Consider the following 23,273-nt stretch of genomic DNA (forward strand, 5'->3'; position numbering starts at 1 on the left):
ATGACAATATACAACTTTATCAGAAGAAGTGTTGAAATGGATATTAATTTCAATATTTATGAAGATAAAAATACAGTCATTTACCATGATGATTATCATACATCAACTAACTTGGATCCATTAAAAAGTTTCAATGTAGCTTCTTCATCCGAGATGGATCGTGCTCGAAACTCAATTCATGATCAAATTATAGAGTATTATAAATCATTGAATCGAGAAGAAAAAAAATATTAAAAATAACTCCTATTAAATAATATTATTTTAAAATGAATTTTTGAAGCAATAAAAATCTATTTATGATAAATTGAGATAATTATCTAAAATGAAAATGAGATATTTAGTTTTAAATACAATTAAACGCAAGCTTAAAAAACAATTAAAAAGATAATTGGTCACTATACATTCAAAATCAATTTTGATTCAAACTATCTAACCAACATCAACTTATAATAATAACTTTTAAGTGGGTGTGTCTAAACATAAATTAATTCACATTCAACTCACTTTTAACCAAAATCTATTCTCTCAAACTCAATTCTATCAAAATCAATTATCATCGTCATCAATTTAAAATTTCAACGTATTAAATACACAACTCCCAACATAAAACTACTTAACGACACTTGTTATCATCTCCCTTATTTTAAACATCCTTAAGAAAATTGTAACAACTTTTTACATCATTAAATTTATTATTACACAGGGGAGGGGTAACTTACCTGATGGATTTAAAAAATTAAATGAGTTAACGAGTCAAAAGTCTTGTGTTTGAATCCCGACTAAAAAGAAAATACAAACATAGTAATAATTAATATACTAACATTCGATTTGTCATTAAAGGAAAAACTGATTCGAACTTCAACCAACTGAACAATTATTAATTAAGAATTTAATTAATATGCAATGTCAGTGTACAGTTGTTTTAGACATACAAGTTTAATTATGGTGCACTGACAGTGTAAAAACACTTTACATAGTCGACCAATAACATTATGCCACATCATTTTCTTTTATAAATCAACTTAATTTAATTAAAAAACCTAAAACTAATTCTAGCTGGGTAACCACACATAGGTCATGTGCAACTCTGTCGTTTCACTTCTTACGTTCCCTTCATTCTGGTGGCTGCAGTGCATTAACGTTGGCAATCATGGTGGAGTTTCTGACATACCATTACATGTTCACGATTGATTGAATCATAGTTATGCAACAACAACGTTCAATTGTATCTCTGTGATATGGACTCTTGCTCTCCAAATTCAGTTCTCATATGTGTTTATTCACACCTAACATGAAATACCATCTCACGCTACTTTTTTTTTTTTAATAAAACAATCATTCTGTCTTTTAAGGTTGTTGCGTAACAAAAATTGTTTTTAAATTTAAGGATGCTGAGGCTTGTGTGTTAGAGCGGTGGGGAATGGTGGCCAACGACATCGTAACAGAGGACAATGACAATGGAGTTTTGTTTTGCTTTTACTTCAATTAAACTATTTTAAAAGATATGGTGTTTATCAGAGAGAGAGAGAGAGAGAGATGGTGATGTGGCAAAATATTAGTGGTCGAATGTGTAATATGGTTTTACATTGTCGGTGCACCATAATTAAACTCTTACATATATCCACTAATATTAAAAAGACAAACATTAAATGAGGGCTAAAAAAGTTTTTTAAACAATGAATACACCTTAAAATTGTGACTTTATGTTGTTAGCCTGGTGGTATTGGCTTGAGGCCTGAGAGTCTGTTCCTCCTCGAGGTCTCAGGTTCAATTCTCTACGATGTCAATTTGGGTTCGCTAATTTAACTTCTTCAAAAAAGAAATTGTGACTTTATGTTATACTTTCTCTGGACATATTTATAAGCAAATTTTGCATTTTTAGATTCATTGAATAACTGATGACAGCAGTTATTTAATGAATCTAAAAAACCAAAAAGTGCTCATAAATGTGATCGAAAGGAGTAAAAAGAACCATTTTTTTTAAAAATTCTCTTTATATTAGAATGAGAGAGAGTGCATCAAATAATCTGCGTCAAGAGAGAGTATATGTGTCTTTTTTAAGGAAGAGAGTGGGGGTGGGCAATTACGGGTCAACCCGAAGTGACCCGGTCAGCCCGATATATATATACACATTCAGTATGGGTTAAAACGGATCACGGGTTGATCGAGTAAACTTTACGGGTTATTATGTGTTTATTCGGTTCGGCTCGGGTGGTAGTTTTGAACCCGTCACAACCCAAATTAACCCGATCAACCCAACTGAACCATTATTATTCTTATATCTATATTATATATAAAGAAAACTATCCCTTTTAACACTTTTGAGCTGAATTTTCCTTTCAAAAATACCCTCAATTTTGAAAATAAATAAAAGATGTAACAAATAGATAAGAATAAATTTCTTGTCAAAAAAATATAAAAATAAATTTAAATATTAAAAAAACGTAACAAACACAATATGAATATATATGTCTGACTTTTTCTTTTATCATTTAAAAAGTGTAACAAACTAGATGAGTATATTTATACTTACTTTTTCATTATCTCAATTATACACTCGAACAACTTTTTCTATAATAATGGTCGTTGTTGGTGTCATTAAAAAAAAAGAATTCAAATTATATTTTTTTGTTATATTGTTGGTGTCATTGAAATAAATAATTATGATTAGTTTGGTTTGTTATAAATTGAAAGCAGCAAACATTTATATTTTTAGTTTTAATCCAAATCAAAATTAAGAAAAAAAACTGTCAATAATTTTTAAATGTTAGCGCAATAAAAAGAGCAGAAAGATGGGTATGTGAGTGCCTATCTTTTCGCTAGTTATTATTAGTATTTTTAGGCATGTTTCTCACTGGGCCTAAAAAAAACTGTTTTTTAACCCAACCCACTCTTATTTCACACTTTCATATTTCCTTAAACCCTAATTTTACATTATGTTAACATCTCACTTAAAGGTAGCGCCGTTTCTCATCTCACTGTTTCTTCTCACCATCGCCGTGAATATATGAATATATCGAATCTGTGAAACTGTGAATCAGTTGAATCTATTTATTGTTTTTATATGTGAACCTGTCTTCATCTTTTTTATTCGGCCTTTTTTAATTTTGTTTTCCTCTTATCACCGATATCGCTTCTAATCTGTGAATCCTCCTCGTTTTTTTGTGAATATGTGTTGAACTTGAATTTTTTTTGAATTCGGACAAATTTGTGTTAATTAGATAAGATAAGAAAGGATTTGAAATCTGGGTTAAACAGTTTTTCCTGGGTGTTGCAACCCGTGAAACCGATCCGCGTAACCTGAAACAGAACTTAAAATTCAGATGTAATAGGTTGGTGTTCTCCACCCGTGGGTTGGCTCGGATTGAATTTTTGACCCGAACCGATCCGATACCCATCCCTATAAGAGAGTACATGTGTTGTCACGTTAATTAACGAATATGAAACCTTTAAACTCCATTAATAAGTCCAAACAAGGATAATAATTCATGTATTAATTAATCACTTATAATCCAAACAATACTCACAACAAGACAAGCACAACGCATGGAATTTCAAATCACAACCGTCAATCTCACACGTACCAAACGACAACCCAATACGACCCCTTCGATACAAATTTCAACAAACATATCCATCCATATCCCACGTGGCAATTAATTAAACTACATTTAAAATCCGCATTTGAAATCCGACCTATAAATTCCCGAAAATAACCCCGACACTTCTCGCTTTGTTTTTCTTACTGTCAGTGACACAGAAAGAGAGAGAAAAACATCACGCGAAGAGTGAACTAGTTCTGTTCTTTCTCTTCCAAATCCTGAATCTGTAAGTTTTCTACTCTTCTACTTCAATTCCCTTTCATTTCTTTGTGAAAAAGTTTGCATCTTTTGAGTTTTTAAAGTCAATTGTTTTGTGGGTCGTGTAAATTTTAGGGTTTTGAATTTTTGAAGAAAAATCCCAATTTTTTTTTTTTTTTGAAATTTACTTTGTTTTATTTAGAATTTTGGGTTTATTTAGTGTTTTAATATGAAATATTATGTTTTGAACTTAGGTTTTTGCTATTGCTGTGTTCTACTGTTGAGAATTTTGTTTGGACTTGTATGTTTATAGTTTAGGGTTTGATCTTTTTAAGGGTGTTGTGATTTTTTTCCCCTGAAGTTAATGCTAAATGAGTATTTAATGTTGTGGTTTTTTTTTGGCTGCTTAATTATTCATTCATCTCAGGTAAATTGTGATGTTTGACTTTTTTTTTTGTTGTTGCAAATTACACTTGAGGTGCTGGCTCAGTAGCAAGAGTTTAGCATTGTAACCTCGAGGTGCTGAGTTCAAATCCCCTTACGGGCCGGTTGTAAAATGTTCGTTAGTGTCACTTTAATAAATGGTCAATTTACATACTCTCATTGCAATTTATTGTAATGAGATAAATCATAAATGTCTTCATTTTATCATAATTAATTTTATAATTGTTAGTTGATTGAAATACCCTTCTGTTGTAAATGGCGTGCTAGGGTTATAAATGTTTTTAGACTTCTGGTTATGGAAGTTTAACAATTCTTTATAATATTCCATTATTTTCTTTGCACTTTTATATGGTACTTATCCTAAATGATTTCTATTATCTCCAGTTGTTCAATTGAACGAAGTGTGGTGGATTGTGTAGTTTTTTAGATCTATCCAAGCAAGATCAGTATGGGTGAGGAAGAAGCAGTGGCTGAAGTTTCTAAGACTGATTCAAATGGAGGTAGCGTTCCGGTGAAATCATTGGGGGATGTTGTTGAGAAGAAAGACTTGGAAACTGATGGAGGGAAAGTCTTGGAGAGTAATGGAGTCAAAGAGGTGAAAGAAAATGATGTAAAAGAAATTGAAGAAGATAAGAAAGTTGAGGGTGTGGAAAAGGTACAAGAGGATAAGAAAGATGAAGATGGGGTGGGACAAGTAAAAGAGGATAAGAAAGCTGATGGGGACGATGAAGTAAAAGAGGATAAGAAAAATGATGGAGTGGAAGAAGTAAAAGATGACAAGAAAGACAATGTAGCTGATGAAGTAAAAGAGGATAAGAAAGACGATGCGGTGGAAGAAGTGAAAGAGGAGAAGAAAGATGAAGGGGCTGATGAAGTAAAAGAGGAGAAGAAAGATGATGGGGTGGAAGAAGTAAAAGAGGATAAGGAAGTTGATGGTGCAGATGAAGTAAAGGTGGAAAAGAAAGATAATGAGGGGGAAGAAGTAAAAGATGATATGGAAGTTGATAGTGTGAAAGAAGCAGTGGAGGATAAGAATGATGATAACATCCAAGAAATGGAAGAGGATGACAAAAATGTTCCTGAATCTGAGAATGAGAAAATGGATGTTGATGCTGAGGTTAAGGAAACTACAGAAGATAAAGAAGAAAAGGAAAAAGAAGATGCAGAGGGTAGCATTGAGGAGAAAGAAGAGGGTAATGATGAGGAGAAAACTGAAGTAGAGGAGAAGGAAGAAGGCGATGACAATGAGAAATCTGAAGAAGAGACAGAGGAGAAGGAAGAGGGCGATGAAAAGGAGAAAACTGAAGCAGAGACGGAGGAGGAGGAGGAGGAGGAGGACGACGAGGATACTATTGATAAATCAAAAGAAGAAGATAAGGCAGAGGGTAGTAAGGCTGAGAAAGGATCAAAAAAGCGTTCCAGAGGGAAGGTTAATGAGGAGAAAGTGAAAGACAAAAAGAAGGAACTGAAGCAGCCAGAGCCAAAGACTCCAACTAGTGATCGCCCAGTGCGAGAAAGGAAATCAGTTGAGAGATTGGTAGCATTAATCGATAAAGATGCAACCAAGGAATTACACATCGCAAAGGTATTTGTTTTTCAATATCACATTTGAAGTATTTAGCCTTAATTATGCATTTTTATTATAACTTAATTTGTTTACAGTTTCCCTTTCAATTTGCAGGGCCGTGGCACACCTTTAAAAGATATACCCAATGGTATGGTGCCTCTCTTTGTTTTTGTTTTTTTTTTTTTAATCTGTGATGGTTTTCTATTTCCCTTCTATGTATATACTCTATACTCTATAGTAAGCAAAAGTTGGCTGAGGGGGTGTTTGATGCACACTAACACATAGTACAAGCAAGACAGTATAGGACAGACACTTGATTCACATCTCAATTTTGTCCGATATATTGTTTGATAGTCCATACACAGCACAAGTAAAATAATATAAAATTTACTGTAATAAAGACACAGAGCATAACCATATAATATATATATGTATGTAACTGTGCGTGTAATATATATAGTTGTGTGTGTGTTTTTCTTATTATACATACACACACCCACACATGTGCGTGTGTGCATCCGATCAAATAAACGATTCAGATGTTAATTATTATTTTTTTTTAATTTTAAAATCTACATATGCCTTTTTCTTTTTCATTCTATGCATTTTATGCCTCAACTACAAGATTGAGTGCGGTGTACGTGGCTGCCGGCATGCGCCGTTGCTGTCGTGGTGGTGTATATGCTAATGCTATTTTAAATTAACTTTAACATCACAAGATTGCAAGACTGCATTTCGATGAAACAGTGTTTTACCCATTCAAAGTTGTGGCATACACCCCAACCATGGTCACAGAATTCACTACTGTGGTAAGAGAATCACAATTTGGTTCGCGAGCACCAATTTGCTGTACTTTTGTGAATTGGTCTGTGATAATTTGTGGATAAGTCACAAATAATTATATAAGAGAGAGTCACAAGTCAACTCTGGTTTAAATGAGCAAGAGAATAGCACAGAAACCACTTGACTGGTCTCAAAACCACTTAAATGGGTGACAGGGGCAGCACTATTAATTTGTTATAGCACTATATATCCATTCCTAAAGTATGTTGCTGGATGTTTCACGCGACTCTTTTATAAATAACAATAACAATAATAATAATTCCTTTTTTTAATTATATTTTCATGTTAAGACTCTTTTGTCTTTTAATATTTCAAGATAATTTCTATTGGTATTTTATATTTTATAGCATGTACTTTATTTATTTTTATCTAGACTAGATAAAGAGTTATTAATAGCGTGCCGATTAAAATATTAGAATACCACGAACTCAAATAACGTACCGACTATGTATACCCCTCGACTTACATACTTCAAGAGTTGCGTGACGTGATATGTGGGGGTGTCTGTTACGCATATATTTAAGTGAAGTTGACGTGATATGTGGGAGTTTTTTAGTTTTTGTTCTTATTTACATTTGTTACACTGTGGATGCATAACTATGCTTCTTCCGAAGAGCTAATAAGTTGGTTCTTGCATTTCTCTTCTTTAGTGGCATTTAAGTTATCCAGAAGGAAGACTGATGATAGTCTCAAGTTGTTCCATACAATCCTCTTTGGAAGGAGAGGGAAGGTACACGTTACTTCATTAAATATCTGTGTCTTTCTGTTTACAATTGTTTCAAACCACCGTATTGATTTGATTTTGTTTTTTGTATTATTATGGTTCTATAGATCAGAATTTTGTATAGTGCAGGCCTACACTTAAAAAGCTTGACATTTTTATTTACCTGTGATATTTGGGTTATGGAATTTACAGGTCAGACTCATGTTACACCATGTGACTCTTTTTAATCCTTTGCAGGCAGTTCAGGTCAAGAGTAATATATTGAGGTTTTCTGGTTTTGTATGGCATGACAATGAGGTAATTATTATCCGAAAAACTACAAACTATAATACTCATAAGTCAAAACATGCAACTATATCATATAAAATATTTAAAGGCTTTTGTTCATCCAAAGGTTGTTAAATCCTTTGTAGTAATTCTTCTACCGATTTTGTCTTTTTTTTTTTGAGTCCCTGTCAGCCAAAGGTTGTTAAATCCTAATATTTTTTTTTCTACAGGAGAAGCAAATGCTTAAAGTAAAAGAAAAGCTAGACAGGTGTAATAAAGAGAAGTTACTGGAATTCTGCGATGTGCTTGACATAACAATTACCAAGTCAACAACAAAGGTTTGTTGGTTTATTAGCATTGCTGATGTTCTTGTTGTGGATGAAACATCACTCCCTCCGTCCCAAAATAAGTGACCTTGTTTGACAATGTGCACTATGCAGGAAGATATTATTGCTAAGCTGACGGACTTTTTGGTTGCCCCTCATGCAACCACAACTGTGGTACTTGCAGATAAAGAGGTTTACTTTCTTGTATTCCAACTTTTTTCCTTCATGATGTTATGCTAATTTTCTTTTACCAAGAAAGTATTGTTTCTCGTGCAACATATTCATATTTTTATGTTTTAAATGCATCAGTCAAGCAAGAAGCGTAGGCGGACTGTAAAACGAGGCACACCAAGATCTGCTGGGGCTAGTACTTCAAGAGGTTCTGGAAAGGTAATATCTCACTACTTTAACTGCAACAAATGTGATATTAGAAGCTTAATATAATTTGAGTTCCTTTATGCTTTTCTTCCTCTCTGCGTTACTTAAAAATGACTAGTTGTTTACCTCCCATGAATACCCTGTTATCAATGAAACTTGTTTATAACCTTTTCACTATTAGTCAATGAATACTAGGTTATTATTCTTTATGTTGCCAATAACAACCACAACTGTGGCATACAGCTGTGTAATGGAGCATCCGCACTATGCAGATGGCCATTGCATGGCGTTTTAGGGCTGCAGGTGCAGCGTTCCGAATTGCAGCCAAAACACTAAAAAAACGCGTAAATTGCAGCCAAACCAGTTACTACTGTGATGGCACAACAAAAGCCCAAAAATACCCTATTTTTTTCCTTTTTCCGGCGTTTTCGTTTTTTGTATCTCTAGAAAGACTAGAACTGATTGGAGAAGATAAATAATCCTATTCATCCAAATTTTCCCTCCTCTCTGCTTGAGACATAACCAATGTTTTAAAAACTGGGGCCGTAGATCGAACTGGTGTGACCGGGTTATTGTTGAACCGCGGTTGTACCAGATAATAAACAAATATAGTGCTAAACTTCATACATGTTTATTGTGTCAACATGTATTCTTTTATAGTTATAAATGTATTTTATTGTGCATGTGTATTGTGTATGTGTATTCTTCTATTTTTGTGCTGTTACATATGTATGGTATAAATAAATTGCTTGTATTGTTTCCCTAAACTTCGACATAACAACCGTACTTCTACCCACTCCGCAATAGCGTTTTCCTGGTTGCCTGCATGGCTCTGCTATCCACCACTGGACTTCATAGATTAGTCTCACACCTACTGAGTGAAAAGGTATTCTGGACCACGAAATAAAATTAGCATTGGGCTAACATTAGTTTTAAGCTGTTCAAATATTAAGAATCTGATAGAAACCGCCATCAAGCATAGAAATTTAAGAGTAATAACTAATAACCGACTTTTGTTGAACAATATCTGGAGAAAGTTCTCAAATCAGAGATCACACAATTACACAACTTAGATACATCAGAAGGTTACAGATACAATTCTGAGAGATAAGACCCGTTTATACAGTTATTTCCTTCAATAATAAGAGAGCTTGGTCTCTCCCTCCCATAACCACTCAATATCTACCCAATGACCACTTTCCCCTTTCCTCACTCTATTTATTCTTAAAAATAAACAAACATAACTGACAATTAGTAAAAGGTCTAACTTAATCATGTAATGTTCGAGTAAAGGTCTAACTTAATCATGTAATGTTCGAGCCTTGTTTGAGCAATAGTCATTTTTGGGAGGTGCTAAGCTTATAAACTTTGGAGCAAATAAGCACCAACCGTCGGAGGGAGTAGCTCATAGGATCAAGGAGCCTATAAAAGCTCCAAAGCTTATCTCCCATAATTGGTCAACGGTGCATGCAAATAATATTTTGTGGGCCAGCATTTAATTTAAATAATATGTAGTCGATGAAATGTAAGGATGAGGAGTTATTAGTGAGACTTAGTTTTTTGAAGATGTTGGATTGAAGGTTGTGGTGTTCATGAGTTTCTCAGTTCAAATATCTGTTTCACCATTTAGCCTAATTTTTTTAATCGGCAAAATAATGTACCAACTCGTAATCTGATCATTAGTATAAGTTGATATTGGTTCTTTGTATTACATTTTATTTTATTCAAAATGGAATATCAATTTATTCAATATGAGAAGTTTTAGTTGTTTTTATTGCGAGCGTCTTCTTATTTCTGAACTTGTGGCTGTATACTTTTCAGAGGCAGAAGAAAAATGAAGATTCTTCAGGAGTGGAGAAAAAGAGCACAACTGACACAGAAGATGAATCAGAGGGAGAAGAGAAAAATGAAGAAAATGAGGATGAACCTGAAAATGATATTCCTGAGAAATCTGAAGATGAAACGCCACAGAAATCTGAAAGGGAAGATAAGAGTGATTCTGGGAGTGAATCTGAAGATGTGAAAAAAAGGAAAAGACCCTCCAAAACATCATCTGCAAAGAAAGAGTCCGCCGGAAGAAGCAAAACTGAGAAAACCACGGTCACAAATAAATCTCGCTCACCACCACCTAAGAGAGCACCTAAGAAATCATCAAATACCAAACCAAAGTCCGATGATGATATTGATGAAAGTCCAAAGGTATTTTCTAGGAAGAAGAAAAGTGAGCATGGGGGAAAGCAGAAGATATCAACTCCAACTAAGTCTTCCTCAAAGTCCAAAGAGAAAACTGGTAAATGCCATGAGCTCTCCCCTGTTGTCATTATTTCTTTTACAAACGTTCTGAATCTACTACCTATTGCGATTTAGTTGAGAATAGTAACTTTCAGCGGAAATGAAGCATTTTAGCTGTTAGTCAACAACTCAGCATTTTAAATATTTCCTTTTCCGTTAGTTAAACTATAAATGTGATAGTGTTATGTAAGTAATCATTTTTACTTTGTGTTCTAAGCAGAAAAGGTTACTAAGGGAAAAGGCAAGAAGAAAGTGACGTCCTCAAGTCCGACAGATGATCAGTTGCGTGATGCAATATGTGAAATTCTTAAAGAAGTTGACTTCAATACGGTAATATGTTGGAATTAAAATATTACTTTTTGCTTGTTGATTTTTTATGTTTGATTTATAGAGTATTTTTAGGCTTACTGTTCTTCATAATGCACCTTCATTGACTGGGGCGTTGTTGTTGGTGGATTGAACAACTCGGTATCTACTGAATGTTTTTATGTTTTCCAAAATTGAAAGTTCTTTTCTCTTTTGCAGGCCACATTTACCGACATTCTGAAACTACTTGGTAAGTTTGCTGTTCTTTTTTTACTTCTTTTTTCCACAATATTAGTAGTTATACCTTTTTCAGTTAAAATTATGAGACAGTGCAAAATTTATGCCTTTAAGAGCAAAATTCTTTTATGTTTCTGTTTGCCAGTTTTTGCATTTTCTTGTGACTCATTATCCTTTAACCTGAACGGCATAATTTGCAGTAGCTCTTTCCCTTAACAGTCTAGCATATTTAGTTTTAGGCTGAACTACACTTTTAGTTTCTTTGATATCAGTATTATGCAATCTTGGTCCTTGATACTTAATCTTGAATTTAGTCCCCTCTATTTTTTTATATTTTTTTATTTGTAGTCCTATCAATTTTCTTTGATCTATAATGTTCAAAACCACATTTTTTCACTCAACAAAAGTTTATGATGGATTTGTGATGTTAGATAATTATAAAGGTTCTCAAGCCACAAATCTCTTGAAAATTTTATAAAACTCAGAAGATTATGTAGGATTTATGTTAGGGTTTAAAGAGGTGGGGAAAATTGGGATATTTGTATTTTATGTGAAATTTAACGTCTTGACCAACCAAGGTTGGGTCTAGCTTGGGGCCAGTCTCCCATACTATGGTGAACCAAGGTTCAAACGTCGATTGGGAGAGATGCTCTCATTTAGCGCTCAACCGTGCCTCAAACATGATTATGTTATGTGGAGGGAACCTGTGACAAAAAAAGTTTTAATGGATAAGTTTTGGGCAGAAAACTAACAAAATTGCTATCATTTTTCAGCTAACAAATTTGATGTGGATCTCACCCCAAAAAAGTCAGCTATCAAGCTCATGATTCAGAAAGAGCTGGCAAGACTTGCTGAAGAAGCAGATGAGTCCGAGGAAGATGAAGAGGAGGATGCCGAGAAAGATGAAGACCGGTCTTAAGCCTTAAGCCTGACTGTTGATTGTGGATTAGACATTACTGCTTGATGTTAGGGTTTTAGCAATGCATAATACTGTAATTCTCATGTACAATTTATTTTGTGTAGAAGTGGCTGTATCTTATTCTTGATTCTTAACATCCTTCCAATCTGAAGAGAACAACAAACTTGTATTTTGTCATAATTTAGTGCAGCCTTTTGGTTGGGTTGGCTGCCAGCATGTAGTTTATTGTGTACACATCAACATCATTTTTAGCCTTTTTTCCTTCTAGTTTCAAGAATATGTCTATTTAATAATTATTTAACCTTTGAAGTTGACACCTTTCTGGGCTTATTGATAATTTCTCATTGTTAGGTGATGAAGTCTCTATCTATTCAATATTTTGGTTTATGTCATGGCCAGGGCTCCACACCCCACTTGTATCATTTGGTGTGTAGATCCAACATTGTCTCAATCTTGTGTGTTTACAATTTTAATTTCATTCAGCATTTTTTGCTGGACTCGACGCGTGTTAGAAGTATGGTTCCGAAAGTGACTTTGGTTCACTTATTGTTTTAATCTGGGTTTGATTTTTTCATGCTTGCATAACCTTTGATTTTATGGATGTCAATTTTTGCTTTTAATGACAAACGTTAACATGTTAATTGTTATGTTAGCATTAATTTTTGTCGGGATGCGAAACCCTGGACTTTTTTAACTTCTTTAATCCTTTAGTTCAACCAAGTGAGCTACCCATCGTCCCTATGGATATCAATTTCTATGAAAGTTTCTCCAAAGGCATTGCCGGTTCCCTTGCCTTGCGGAGTCTTTTGCCGAATAATACATTAAACACTTGTAATTATCAATATAATATATATAAGTGGTTAATGAACTTTATCAAATGACTAATTGTTAATGAGAACCGTAGTTTGAATCCTTAGTTGAACAATCATTGGCCAGACTGAAAATTATACATCCTTTATGAACTCAAGTTATAATTCTGTAAATTTTTGTTATTTATTTACTATTTTGTGAACTAAATTAATAGTTCTGTGGAGATTTGGGGGAATCAGATGGGAGAGAAAAATTCTCTATTGTGGGAAATGGAGATGAAAAGTAATATGGAGGATGGAGAGAACTGTTAGTAGTGAAGAACACACTCAAGAAATTCTGTTTTTGGTCAATTAGTTCTAACGTAAATTGTAGGAGGGCATTATTCACATGTAAGTGGAGCAAGTCAAAAAGTTTATTGGTACAAACCTTCTCCACCAAGACTAGTGGAGCACCAACAAATCCAATTATAAACATCTACAAGAACCCTATTTAGTTAGGATGGTGGAACACTTTAGACCCATTTTAAACAATAAATACGACAGCTAAAGAAACACTTTACATCACGTTGGACCGTTTAAATAATAATAATATAAGCCTATTTGATACATTAAAGAAGAGATGCTTGAAAGTACCTTATTATACTTTGCCATGCAAATTTTAGAAAGTTATTTTGTATTGGAATTTTATTAGAGGATTGTGTTGCTAGTGTGCATCACAAAGGAGATATGAGGCAGTATTTGATCAAAGGGTGGTGCATGCTTGAGGGAGTGTGTAACTTTTAATAGCCTAACAACTTTATATTCATGTGAAAAAAATATATTAAAAAAAAACTAACAACTTCAATGAAAAGACTACAGATATAAATTTACAACCCTATAAGTATAGAGATATTCTAAGAGTATCTCTAATGTGAAATATATTGCCTAAAACAAATAGATCGACAATGTCTTTATCACTTCAAATGAAAGAAATAGAGAGACTAATAAATGGAGAGGATCACTCTCTTAAATGTGGGTCTCATTGCATACATTATTCTACTTCTTTCATCATAATTTTTTTAAAGAAAAACTAATACATGAATTTAATGTAAAACTATTCGTGGAATATATTTACCAATTTTTTTCTTAAAAAAAAAATGTTAGGTTGAAGTGAATGAGTGTGTATTAGACACTTAACATTAAAAACGGAGTGAATAAGTGATGTGCATTCGTGGGGGACTCTTAAGCTATCTCTTAATAAGAACACCATTTGAGATGCTCTTAGTGCTCCATGACTTCCGAAAGAGCATCTATATGGCATACAAGATGTTGGGTCTTGGATGTCGAGTTCGATTGGTTTGGACTCGATCATACAAAAAATAAAAGTCAAACAAATTTAATTGATTTGAATTGAATCTTACATGTTCATCAAGTCAACAGTTTGGCTCTTACCGACATTTACAGTCGCAGTTGATTGATAAGTTATTCGATCTCCAGTTTTCGTGATGGGATCTTTAATGTTTGACAATAGTTGAGATTTTAAATCGAAGTGTAAACAGTTCAGTTTTTACAATTTGATTACTTGCAGTTTAGTTCTTGTTAGTAAATTGTGTATGAAATATAGGTTGGGTTTGCAAACTCTCAAAATAGCTTCGGTTAATTTCATGACGGTTCGGTTGGGTTTGGCAGTTTGGTTCAGTTGTATGGTTATTTTGAACAGCCCTAATTTTGACAATACTTTTTATTGAGTACAAATAACCTTCCAACATACACATCACATGTTTTCTACCATGTTTTCACACAATCCAACAACACGATGTCATATCATCGTTGATGTGTAGCTTTTCAGTTTGTTCATAGCCTAAGAACGTTCATATGCACAAAAGCGATTCATTTTATGCTTTGTTGGATTAAAAAATAATGTAACATATAAATGTAGGGTATATTGTGGGGGTCGAAAGGATCATACATTAGAGTTTTTGATTGGTTGGATAGTTATTTAGGAAACGTGGTTGAGTTGTTTAAATAATCGAAAAATATAAAATAATATAAAAAAAATTAATCGGGCCTATTTAAAGAACTCAAATGAGTGTGATGGATGTGGTTGCTCCTAGAAATGAATGCGAGTGAGTTATTTCAAAGAGAGAATAGTTATAATTGTTGGGACATGAGGAAAATCGCAGATTATCATGTTGGACTTTGAACATATACGCAATTAAATTTGACATCATATTTTAACCCAAAACATTAAGACATTAGGTATATGAGCTCCCCCTCATTTACATAGTACTCATACTTGATATAATAACAATCTTCGCTATCAAGTATGAGTTGTACGTTCATTTGAGTACGCTCCCCCATCAAGCGGAAGCTTTCTGATTCATACCTATTTGCCCCGATGTTGCTTGCTTCATCAATGAGACACACTTTTATCAAGAAGACTTTAGATACAAGAAATCAATTAAAGCATAAATTCTAATACCATTGTTAAAACATTAGACAACTCATCTTAATCTCAAACCTTAAACATTATATGTGTGTGTACACACACACTCCAACTTCTATAATATTCAACATTCATTTTTTCTATAATCTGAGATTCTTATTCACACTTGATATATCAACGATAATAACTTTTTCGTGTAGTTGAATAAGCTTATCATACTCGTGTTTGGTATTTACCTAAAAGGCACGTTAGGAAAACCAGAGAGTGATCAAGAGAAAAAGATAAACATCCATATCACATCATTAACATGACAATTTAAAACAATGGTCCATTGGTCGGTGACCCACTTGGCAATTTGAAAATGTTTGTTAATGGTGGTACCTTTGGAACCATTGCAAGTTGCCTAATGCAATGTCACTATGTATGTGACCACGACTATAACTAGTGTCATACCATGTTTGAAAGGTCCAATCAATTATTAATTAATTTTAAGGCTTTGATACCAGAATTTAGAAATGAAATTAATATAATAACTTTTATAATAAAAAATATGATTATTCTCTACTCAGTGGTATTAGTTATATGAAGAAGAAAAGTATTAATAATAATTAAGGATATAATAAAAAATTAATATTTTATTAATTTGTATTTATCAAAAATAGTGATCAGGAATTCATGATTAAGAGTATAGTACAAAAATAATTAATATTATACATGCCGTGGCTTTTTATTATGCAATCTTGTGGCCTTTTTTTTTTTCTAAAGAAATTTTCAACCGTGTGGTTTTAATACTATTTAATGTACAATTGATTGGATCTAATACTAAAGAAGTTGTGCTATAATGCTAATAAATATACAATTGATTGTGTGTTATTTTGTTTCCATTATACAATTTTCTGTGTTATTTATTCACATTTCAAATTTGGGATGGCAATTAATATGCAATCGTGTGTTATTCTATTTCAAAAATTAAATTAATATGCAATCGTCTTATAAATGAAAGTTTTCAACCGTGTGTTTTTATAGCTAATAAATATACAGTTGATTGTGTGTTTTTATAGCTAATAAATATACAGTTGATTGTGTGTTATTTTATTTCCATTATACAATTTTGTACGTAATTCATGGGTCTAATTTTCAAGCTCGTGTTTTTTTTTTTTCGTTTTAATGGTATCGTGTGCTATACTATTTTTTTGAAGGAATCATGTGCTATACTATTTTCAATGTACCTAATTCACATTTCAAATTTGGGATGACAATTAATATGCAATCGTGTGTTATTTTTATAGACTAAAATTCAAATAATATGCAATCGTGTTATAATGGCGTGTATTAAGGGTGAGGAGGTCAAACCTACACATAAATGCTTGAGAAAAAGTGGGAAAAATCTAGGTTAGTTTTAGGGTTAGGATTAGCTTGACCTAACAAGCTTTAGTAAATAAGATAATACAGATATAAACCTTTTGAACTAGTTAAAAAGTCTATCAATCAATGAACTAGTTAAACAAATTTGAGGCCTTCTTGTTTTAGATACATTAATTGTGAAAATTATCTGGTACTAGTTCAAAGTAAATAGCTTTCATAAAAAATTGTAAACAAAATCAAACTAAATTATACGAGCACATGGGAGGAAAAACTGCAAGATGAAGATGTTGCACTAAAAAAAATATTTCTAATAAAAAATACTGTCAACACTCTTTTAACACTATTTTTTTATTGAGTGAGACTTATGTGACTTTTTACGGTTTATAAATGAATCTAACATAAAGTGTTGAGATTCATATATATTTCACCAACTAAAAAAAGTGAGTTTTAAAAAAAAATATAAAAAAAGAGTGTTTATAATACTCTTGTATTCTATTTATATATCTTCTCACTTATTATGGTAGAGTAAGGAGTAGGAATTACAATGAATTTGTTTATTTTAGAAATTTGTTTGATGTAAGTACAGTCACACATGACAAACATAAATCAAACCCACTGTCGGAGAGATTTCAAAACAAAGACAAAGACAAGAATCATGTAACTGCCTTAGTATTCTAAGCTTACTTTATTGTCTAATTAATCTTAATTAAGTTTATCAGTTTCCTCAATGTGGGGTCTTCTTCGCCTCCACCCAAAAGCAAAACATAAAGAGGAATTTTGATATTTTACTTGGTTTTGGCCGGTTTATAATGAAAAGGCACTACGTTAATTTTAGGGTTAATTAAGTAAATGATCCTTATAAATATTCAGAATTTTGTTTTTAGTCCCTACAAAATAAAATCACACTTTTTAGTCCCTATAAAATTTTCCATCAACATTTTTAGTCCCTATAAAATTTTCCAACAGCATTTTTAGTCCCTAAAATGCTTAAGGAAAATGTCATAGGGACTAAAAAGTGTGATTTTATTTTGTAGGGACTAAAAACAAAACTGTGAATATTTATATGGACTAAAAACTTAATTAACCCTTAATTTTATAACAAAATTTAAAAATTGTCATAAAATTGTCACAAAACAGAGGTAATAGTCACATTGATCCTTAAATGTGTAATGAATAGTTATAATAATCCTTTAATGTATCAAAATTTTGAAATAGTATTTGATTGTACACTTTATTAGTTAAAATAGTCTTTAACGCTAAAATAATATTTCAATACTCACAATAACTCTTTTCATATAAAGACTGAATTGACAATAAGAAAGTACGTACAAGAACTGATATGACAATAAGTAAGTATATTGAAATATTGTTTTGACAATATTGATGAAGCATTTTAATAACAGACTATATTGACTAACGAAGTGCACAATCAGAGACTATTGTGCTTACTCATTACACATTCAATGATCAAAATGATTATAACCCCCACAAAATTTTGTTCAAATGCTCCATCCGTTTTAAATTATATACCAAGTTAGCAACGTTTGTTTGTTCCTAATTATATGTTCCTTACTACTATTTATTACTTTATTTTTTTCAGTTCATTTTAATTTATGTTTTTCATACTATTAATTTATGTTATTTGAACATTCATTTTTTGAACAACTTAATAATCAAAGATATACAAAGAAATGTAAGTATTTGATCAAAACCAAAACATAGAAAGAAATTAAGAACAAAATAAAAGTATGAAAGAGAAAGAAGATTGTCACAAAATCTTGTTTAAATATCATTTTTCTTAATTATAATATGTCATATGAATTAATATTTTCAATTAAATTCAAATTTAGTGACTATTTTACAACTTTAGATGCACAATTAATGAGTTAAACTATGACTAAAAAAACATACTCTCTGATTGTCAAGAAATTATATTTTATGATTATCAAGAAATTATATTTTTAATTTTTTATACGTTGGTCTTCCATTGATTTAACAACATAGGAATAAGAATCTTTTTCGTCACACACATTTTCTATTTTGTTTTCATATCTCTTCGTTTGATTAGGAACTACAATCATCCTTGAGCAATAATCCGATATTGATTCAAAATCCTTCATCTTCAAAGCTTCAAAATAACCCCTTAGAGATTAAAGTCTTATCTTCTTTTCTTTGTCAATGTCTTGAATTGATTCCTCTAAAATTTGCCAAGCTTCCTTAATCATCCAAACGTTGGTTGAATGGGGGTAGGTTTTGTCGATCCTTATTGAAATGCACCATCCTTAATGTTTAATAAGAGGTACGTGCATAGTAGTGTATTCACGAATTACCATTTTCAATTGTATTATCTCACAACTCCTTACAAACTAAGCTTTGATACCATTTCATCGGAGAAAGTGAAGTATTTTTAGGAGAGAACTAACCGTTTGCTTGATACCAAAATGTGATTTGTGATTGATAGGCCTAAGTTTTCAAATTAATAGAAGATAGGTCTCTCCTAATAATAGTGAGATCTATGTTCTACTAATTTGAAAATTTACGAATAATTTATGCGTCATCAATATAAACCACCCATGTGTAGTTCACAGACATATAGGTTGAGTCAACAAATGATGTATTTAGTTCAAATTTTTGGATCAAACACATCAATTTTTAAGGAAATTTTGGATCAAACACATCAATTTTTAAGGAAAAAAATTATTTTTTTGTCAAAATATAATTGTAACAAAAAAAATTTCTTCTAATTTCAATTAAAAAAACAAGACTTGAGTCAGACATCCAGCACGTGCCAGATACCAAACCAACGGTCCAGATGAAAAAGCACTAACGAAATCCAACGACCACAAACTCATCCGTACAAACTATCTCTTATCGACTACCAACGGTTCAAACATATCCACGTGTCCAAAAGATAAACGTTATTAACCCTTCTGATCCAACGGACCCTGCTCATTACCTCCCAAAACTACAAACTCCTCCCGTTCCCGTTCCCGTTCCCAATTCCCCCTCGCCGGCGCCACCACCATCACCACCGCCGACGCCACTCTCCTCCCTCACACACCACCACAAATCCTTCAGTTCCATCCTTATTCAATTTCACTCCAAAACTGAGTCAACTAACTTCTATCATCTCTGAACGCAACTGTAGAGACTAATCCTTCGTCCTGGTAGACACTAATCAGAGTAAAATCACACCAACACTTCAATTCCAGGATTCTGGTGAGTTTTTTCCGAATACAGTAATTCAATTTTGCAGGAAACAGAGTCAACGCAATCCGAGTTGAATTCGTGACTCGCCGTTGGGGAGTTGACGATGGCGGACTCCGACAACGACTCCGGCGGACCACACGGAGGAGGATCAAACGCACACGGAAGCGAGATGTCACCACGAGAACAAGACCGATTCCTTCCAATAGCAAACGTAAGCAGGATCATGAAAAAAGCACTACCAGCGAACGCGAAGATCTCAAAAGACGCAAAGGAAACAGTTCAAGAGTGTGTTTCAGAGTTTATCAGCTTCATCACCGGCGAAGCATCCGACAAGTGTCAACGTGAGAAGCGGAAGACGATCAACGGCGATGATTTGCTTTGGGCGATGACGACGTTGGGGTTCGAGGAGTATGTTGAGCCGTTGAAAGGTTATCTTCAGAGGTTTAGGGAGATGGAAGGTGAGAAGACGGTGGGAGCGCGTGATAAAGACGCGCCGCAAGGTTCTAATAGTGTTAATAATAGTTCTTATGAGAGTGGTGGTTATGGTGGTGGTGGAATTATGATGCATCAGGGACACGTGTATGGTTCTGGTGGTGGTGGGTTTCATCAAGTTATGGGTAAGGGTGGGCCTGGGTATCCCGGGCCTGGGTCTAATACTGGTAGGCCCAGATAGACATTTCTTAACGGGGAAGCTTCTTTTCCCACCCACCCGTGTTTTTTAAAAACCGCTTTCATCTCGATTTATCTCCATTCGAACGGAAAACCAATATATTTTTTTTGGATTTGGACGCGAGAAAAAACAGTGCGGGTAAAAGTACTGTTATATAGGGAAGAAGAACTTGTCCTACTCGTGAAAAACTGTTTTTAGACGTTCGTGTATGTATTTTCGGACAAATCAAGAGTTTTTGTGTTGTCTGGATATATATTTTCGAAAGCATGAGTGGTTTTTAAAGAAATGTGGGTGGATAAAGTTACATATTTGATTTATGAGGAGGAAATTTCCACACTCTCAATTTCACTCCAGATGTACACATTCGGAAAAACGTAAATTTTGTGTTATTCGAAAGTATACTTGAAAAAATATGTGATTTTTTAGAAATGTAGGGTAAAGAAAGTTGCTCCTTTGATTTATGTGTATGGTCAGTGTGACCATGTTTAGTTATTGATATATTGTTATTAGTTAATAATGATAGTGTTGGTTTGTGGATTTATGTTATGATATCATTGGTGATTGATTGGCATTATGTAAAGTGAGGCACACTCCTAAGCCAAGACAATCTGTAATTGTAATTGTAATTGTAATTGTAATTTTGACTGTTGTAGTGTTGTGCAATAGATATATTTTTATTGGTAATGGTATTGTATCACTTTTACTCTGGTCAAATCTTTTTCTTTCTCTATGTAATGAGGTGTAATGATGGTCTTCAGGGTGCCATTTAGCTTGGACCAATTGAAGAATTGGTCTATGATGGACCAATTTTTTTAATGTTTAGATTAGACTATCCACCAAATCTTATCATACTCTATCCACACTAAATCTTAGCCATCACCACTCTATCTCTTTCATTGTTCTCTCTCCGGATCCATTCTCTCTACTTCCTCAATTCAACCCATTCCACTCCTTCAATTCCCCGTCCTTTCACTCTTTAGTATTTTTTCATTTGCTTGTTATTATTTCAATTTCCAAATTAGTGAAACGGCAATTTTTATATCAATATTATTCAAGAACTCCCTCTGGTTCCATTGAAATGGTGTAGGTTCAAGATTAGCCGTAGCAATATATAACTAAATCAAAAAATCATTATGGTGATGGATTTAAAGTTTAAATTGATCCCAAGCTTAAATAGAGGAACTTCTTTTTTATGGATTATTCTTCTCACAGTGTAACTTTGATGTTTAAATTGATCTCACAATGCAACTTTGATGTAACTTTGTAAGCTTTAATTGATCTCATTAGGAGAAGAAAGTTACCAATGCTTTGGAAGGAACTGGTGGTTCAGAAAGTTTATTTTATGTTTTATATGTGAATATGAACTTCTAAGGGTTGAGCTTCTTCCCAATTTGATAGTGTGTGCAGAGAGATAAAGTTGATGTGTGTTAGATATAATATAGATAGACCATAATAAGTTTATGTGGAATGCTCTAATCTAACGTTGAAATAAATGGGTCCATTATGGACCAACTTTCTTATGGGTTCATTTTATACTCATCCCACAAAGTAATCCATACTGGCAGTGAGATTTTATTTTTATGTATTCTCATACCATTATGAGGCATTGTTTCGAACGCAACTGGTATGTTTATATTCTTCTTGCCACTATTAGTATTAATAAGACCTGTCTACTTCAACAGTTTTAACGGAAAATAAAAATGCAAATAAAATGAGAGACCAACCTTAGTAAATCAATGGAAACAAACATTTTTTTTTTCTTTCTTTTGGAGAGGAAATGGAAACAAACATTGGTAGCCTCTTATCTTTCATTTCACTTAACAAACACCGACATATGAATCTTAAAATCACTTCCACTTATAGAAACCTCAAAAATGCAACTGAAGACCAGGTGGCATTTAGCTTGCACCACCAAATAGATTGGTCCAACTTGGACCATTTTTTTCATGGTTAGATTAGATTATACCACCATATCTTGTTATGATCCATCCACACCAAATCAAACCTATCAACTCTACCTCTCTCTTTGCAACTGTGTCTCTGGAACCAAAAAGACTCGTCACTTTTCCTTTATTTTCTCTCCTTTGAGCTTCTTCACTCTTGCAACAATAGGCCTTTTTTTTTTTCTCCTTCCAACAATGGTCTAAAAAATACAATTGATTTCTTTTTGTTCCTTGTTCCTATCTAGCTTTGTCAAGTGCAACATGGATGAGATTTCATTCTTAGAAGGATTCTCCAATATTATTATTAGACTGTTTCATGCGGATTTTAAAAAATTATGGAATCCAACCAAAAATATAAAACTGGTTTCTGAGTTGGGTTAGTAATCAAAGTTGCTATATTTAAAATGTTTAATGGTTTTTGTGTTTCAATTTTCAAGTGCAAAGATCTAAAAGTTGTTCTACCAATTCTATTTTCCTGTTTTTGTAAATCTAGTTTATCTAAGATGTGAAGATTGATGAATAATGGACAACCATCAATTCAAGTTCAAAAAAGAATGTATATATATATATTATGATTTTGCTTTGCAATTGCAGAAAAAAGGAATATGAGCGATGGTGTATGTGAAATTGACCGAAAAGTGGTGTTTCCTGGAGGGAGAGAGAGAGAAATGGAAGAGTGAGAGACTAATCATGTGTGTGTGGACTATGATAAAATTTGTGTATCTTATTTGATCAATGATTCAAATAA

General features: G+C 33.0%; 1 protein-coding gene and 1 pseudogene across 3 annotated transcripts; both read left to right on the forward strand.

Moving 5' to 3' along the window:
• The first annotated feature begins 3,730 nt into the window (after positions 1-3,730).
• Positions 3,731-12,419, forward strand: LOC146938699 (DEK domain-containing chromatin-associated protein 3-like). 2 transcript variants are annotated; one of them, XM_085752599.1, is made up of 12 exons: positions 3,731-3,828; positions 4,629-5,829; positions 5,926-5,959; positions 7,305-7,384; positions 7,616-7,675; positions 7,876-7,983; positions 8,086-8,163; positions 8,281-8,361; positions 10,171-10,639; positions 10,862-10,971; positions 11,167-11,197; positions 11,958-12,419. In XM_085752599.1, the coding sequence occupies exons 2-12, from the start codon at positions 4,693-4,695 to the stop codon at positions 12,101-12,103; spliced, it is 2,334 nt and encodes a 777-aa protein (XP_085608725.1). In that variant the 5' UTR covers positions 3,731-3,828; positions 4,629-4,692; the 3' UTR covers positions 12,104-12,419. The 2 variants fall into 2 exon arrangements, with proteins under 2 accessions (XP_085608725.1, XP_085608726.1); XM_085752600.1 differs by having other exon boundaries at positions 4,672-5,829.
• A 7,234-nt stretch (positions 12,420-19,653) lies between these two features.
• On the forward strand, positions 19,654-21,296 carry LOC146938700 (nuclear transcription factor Y subunit B-3 pseudogene; annotated as a pseudogene). The gene has a single exon (XR_015031402.1). The product of XR_015031402.1 is annotated as a nuclear transcription factor Y subunit B-3 pseudogene (transcript).
• Positions 21,297-23,273: the final 1,977 nt, after the last annotated feature.

This window comes from Medicago sativa, chromosome 3 (genome assembly GCF_051527215.1).
Source record: "Medicago sativa cultivar Bolivia chromosome 3, Bolivia_mono, whole genome shotgun sequence".
NCBI lineage: Eukaryota > Viridiplantae > Streptophyta > Magnoliopsida > Fabales > Fabaceae > Medicago > Medicago sativa.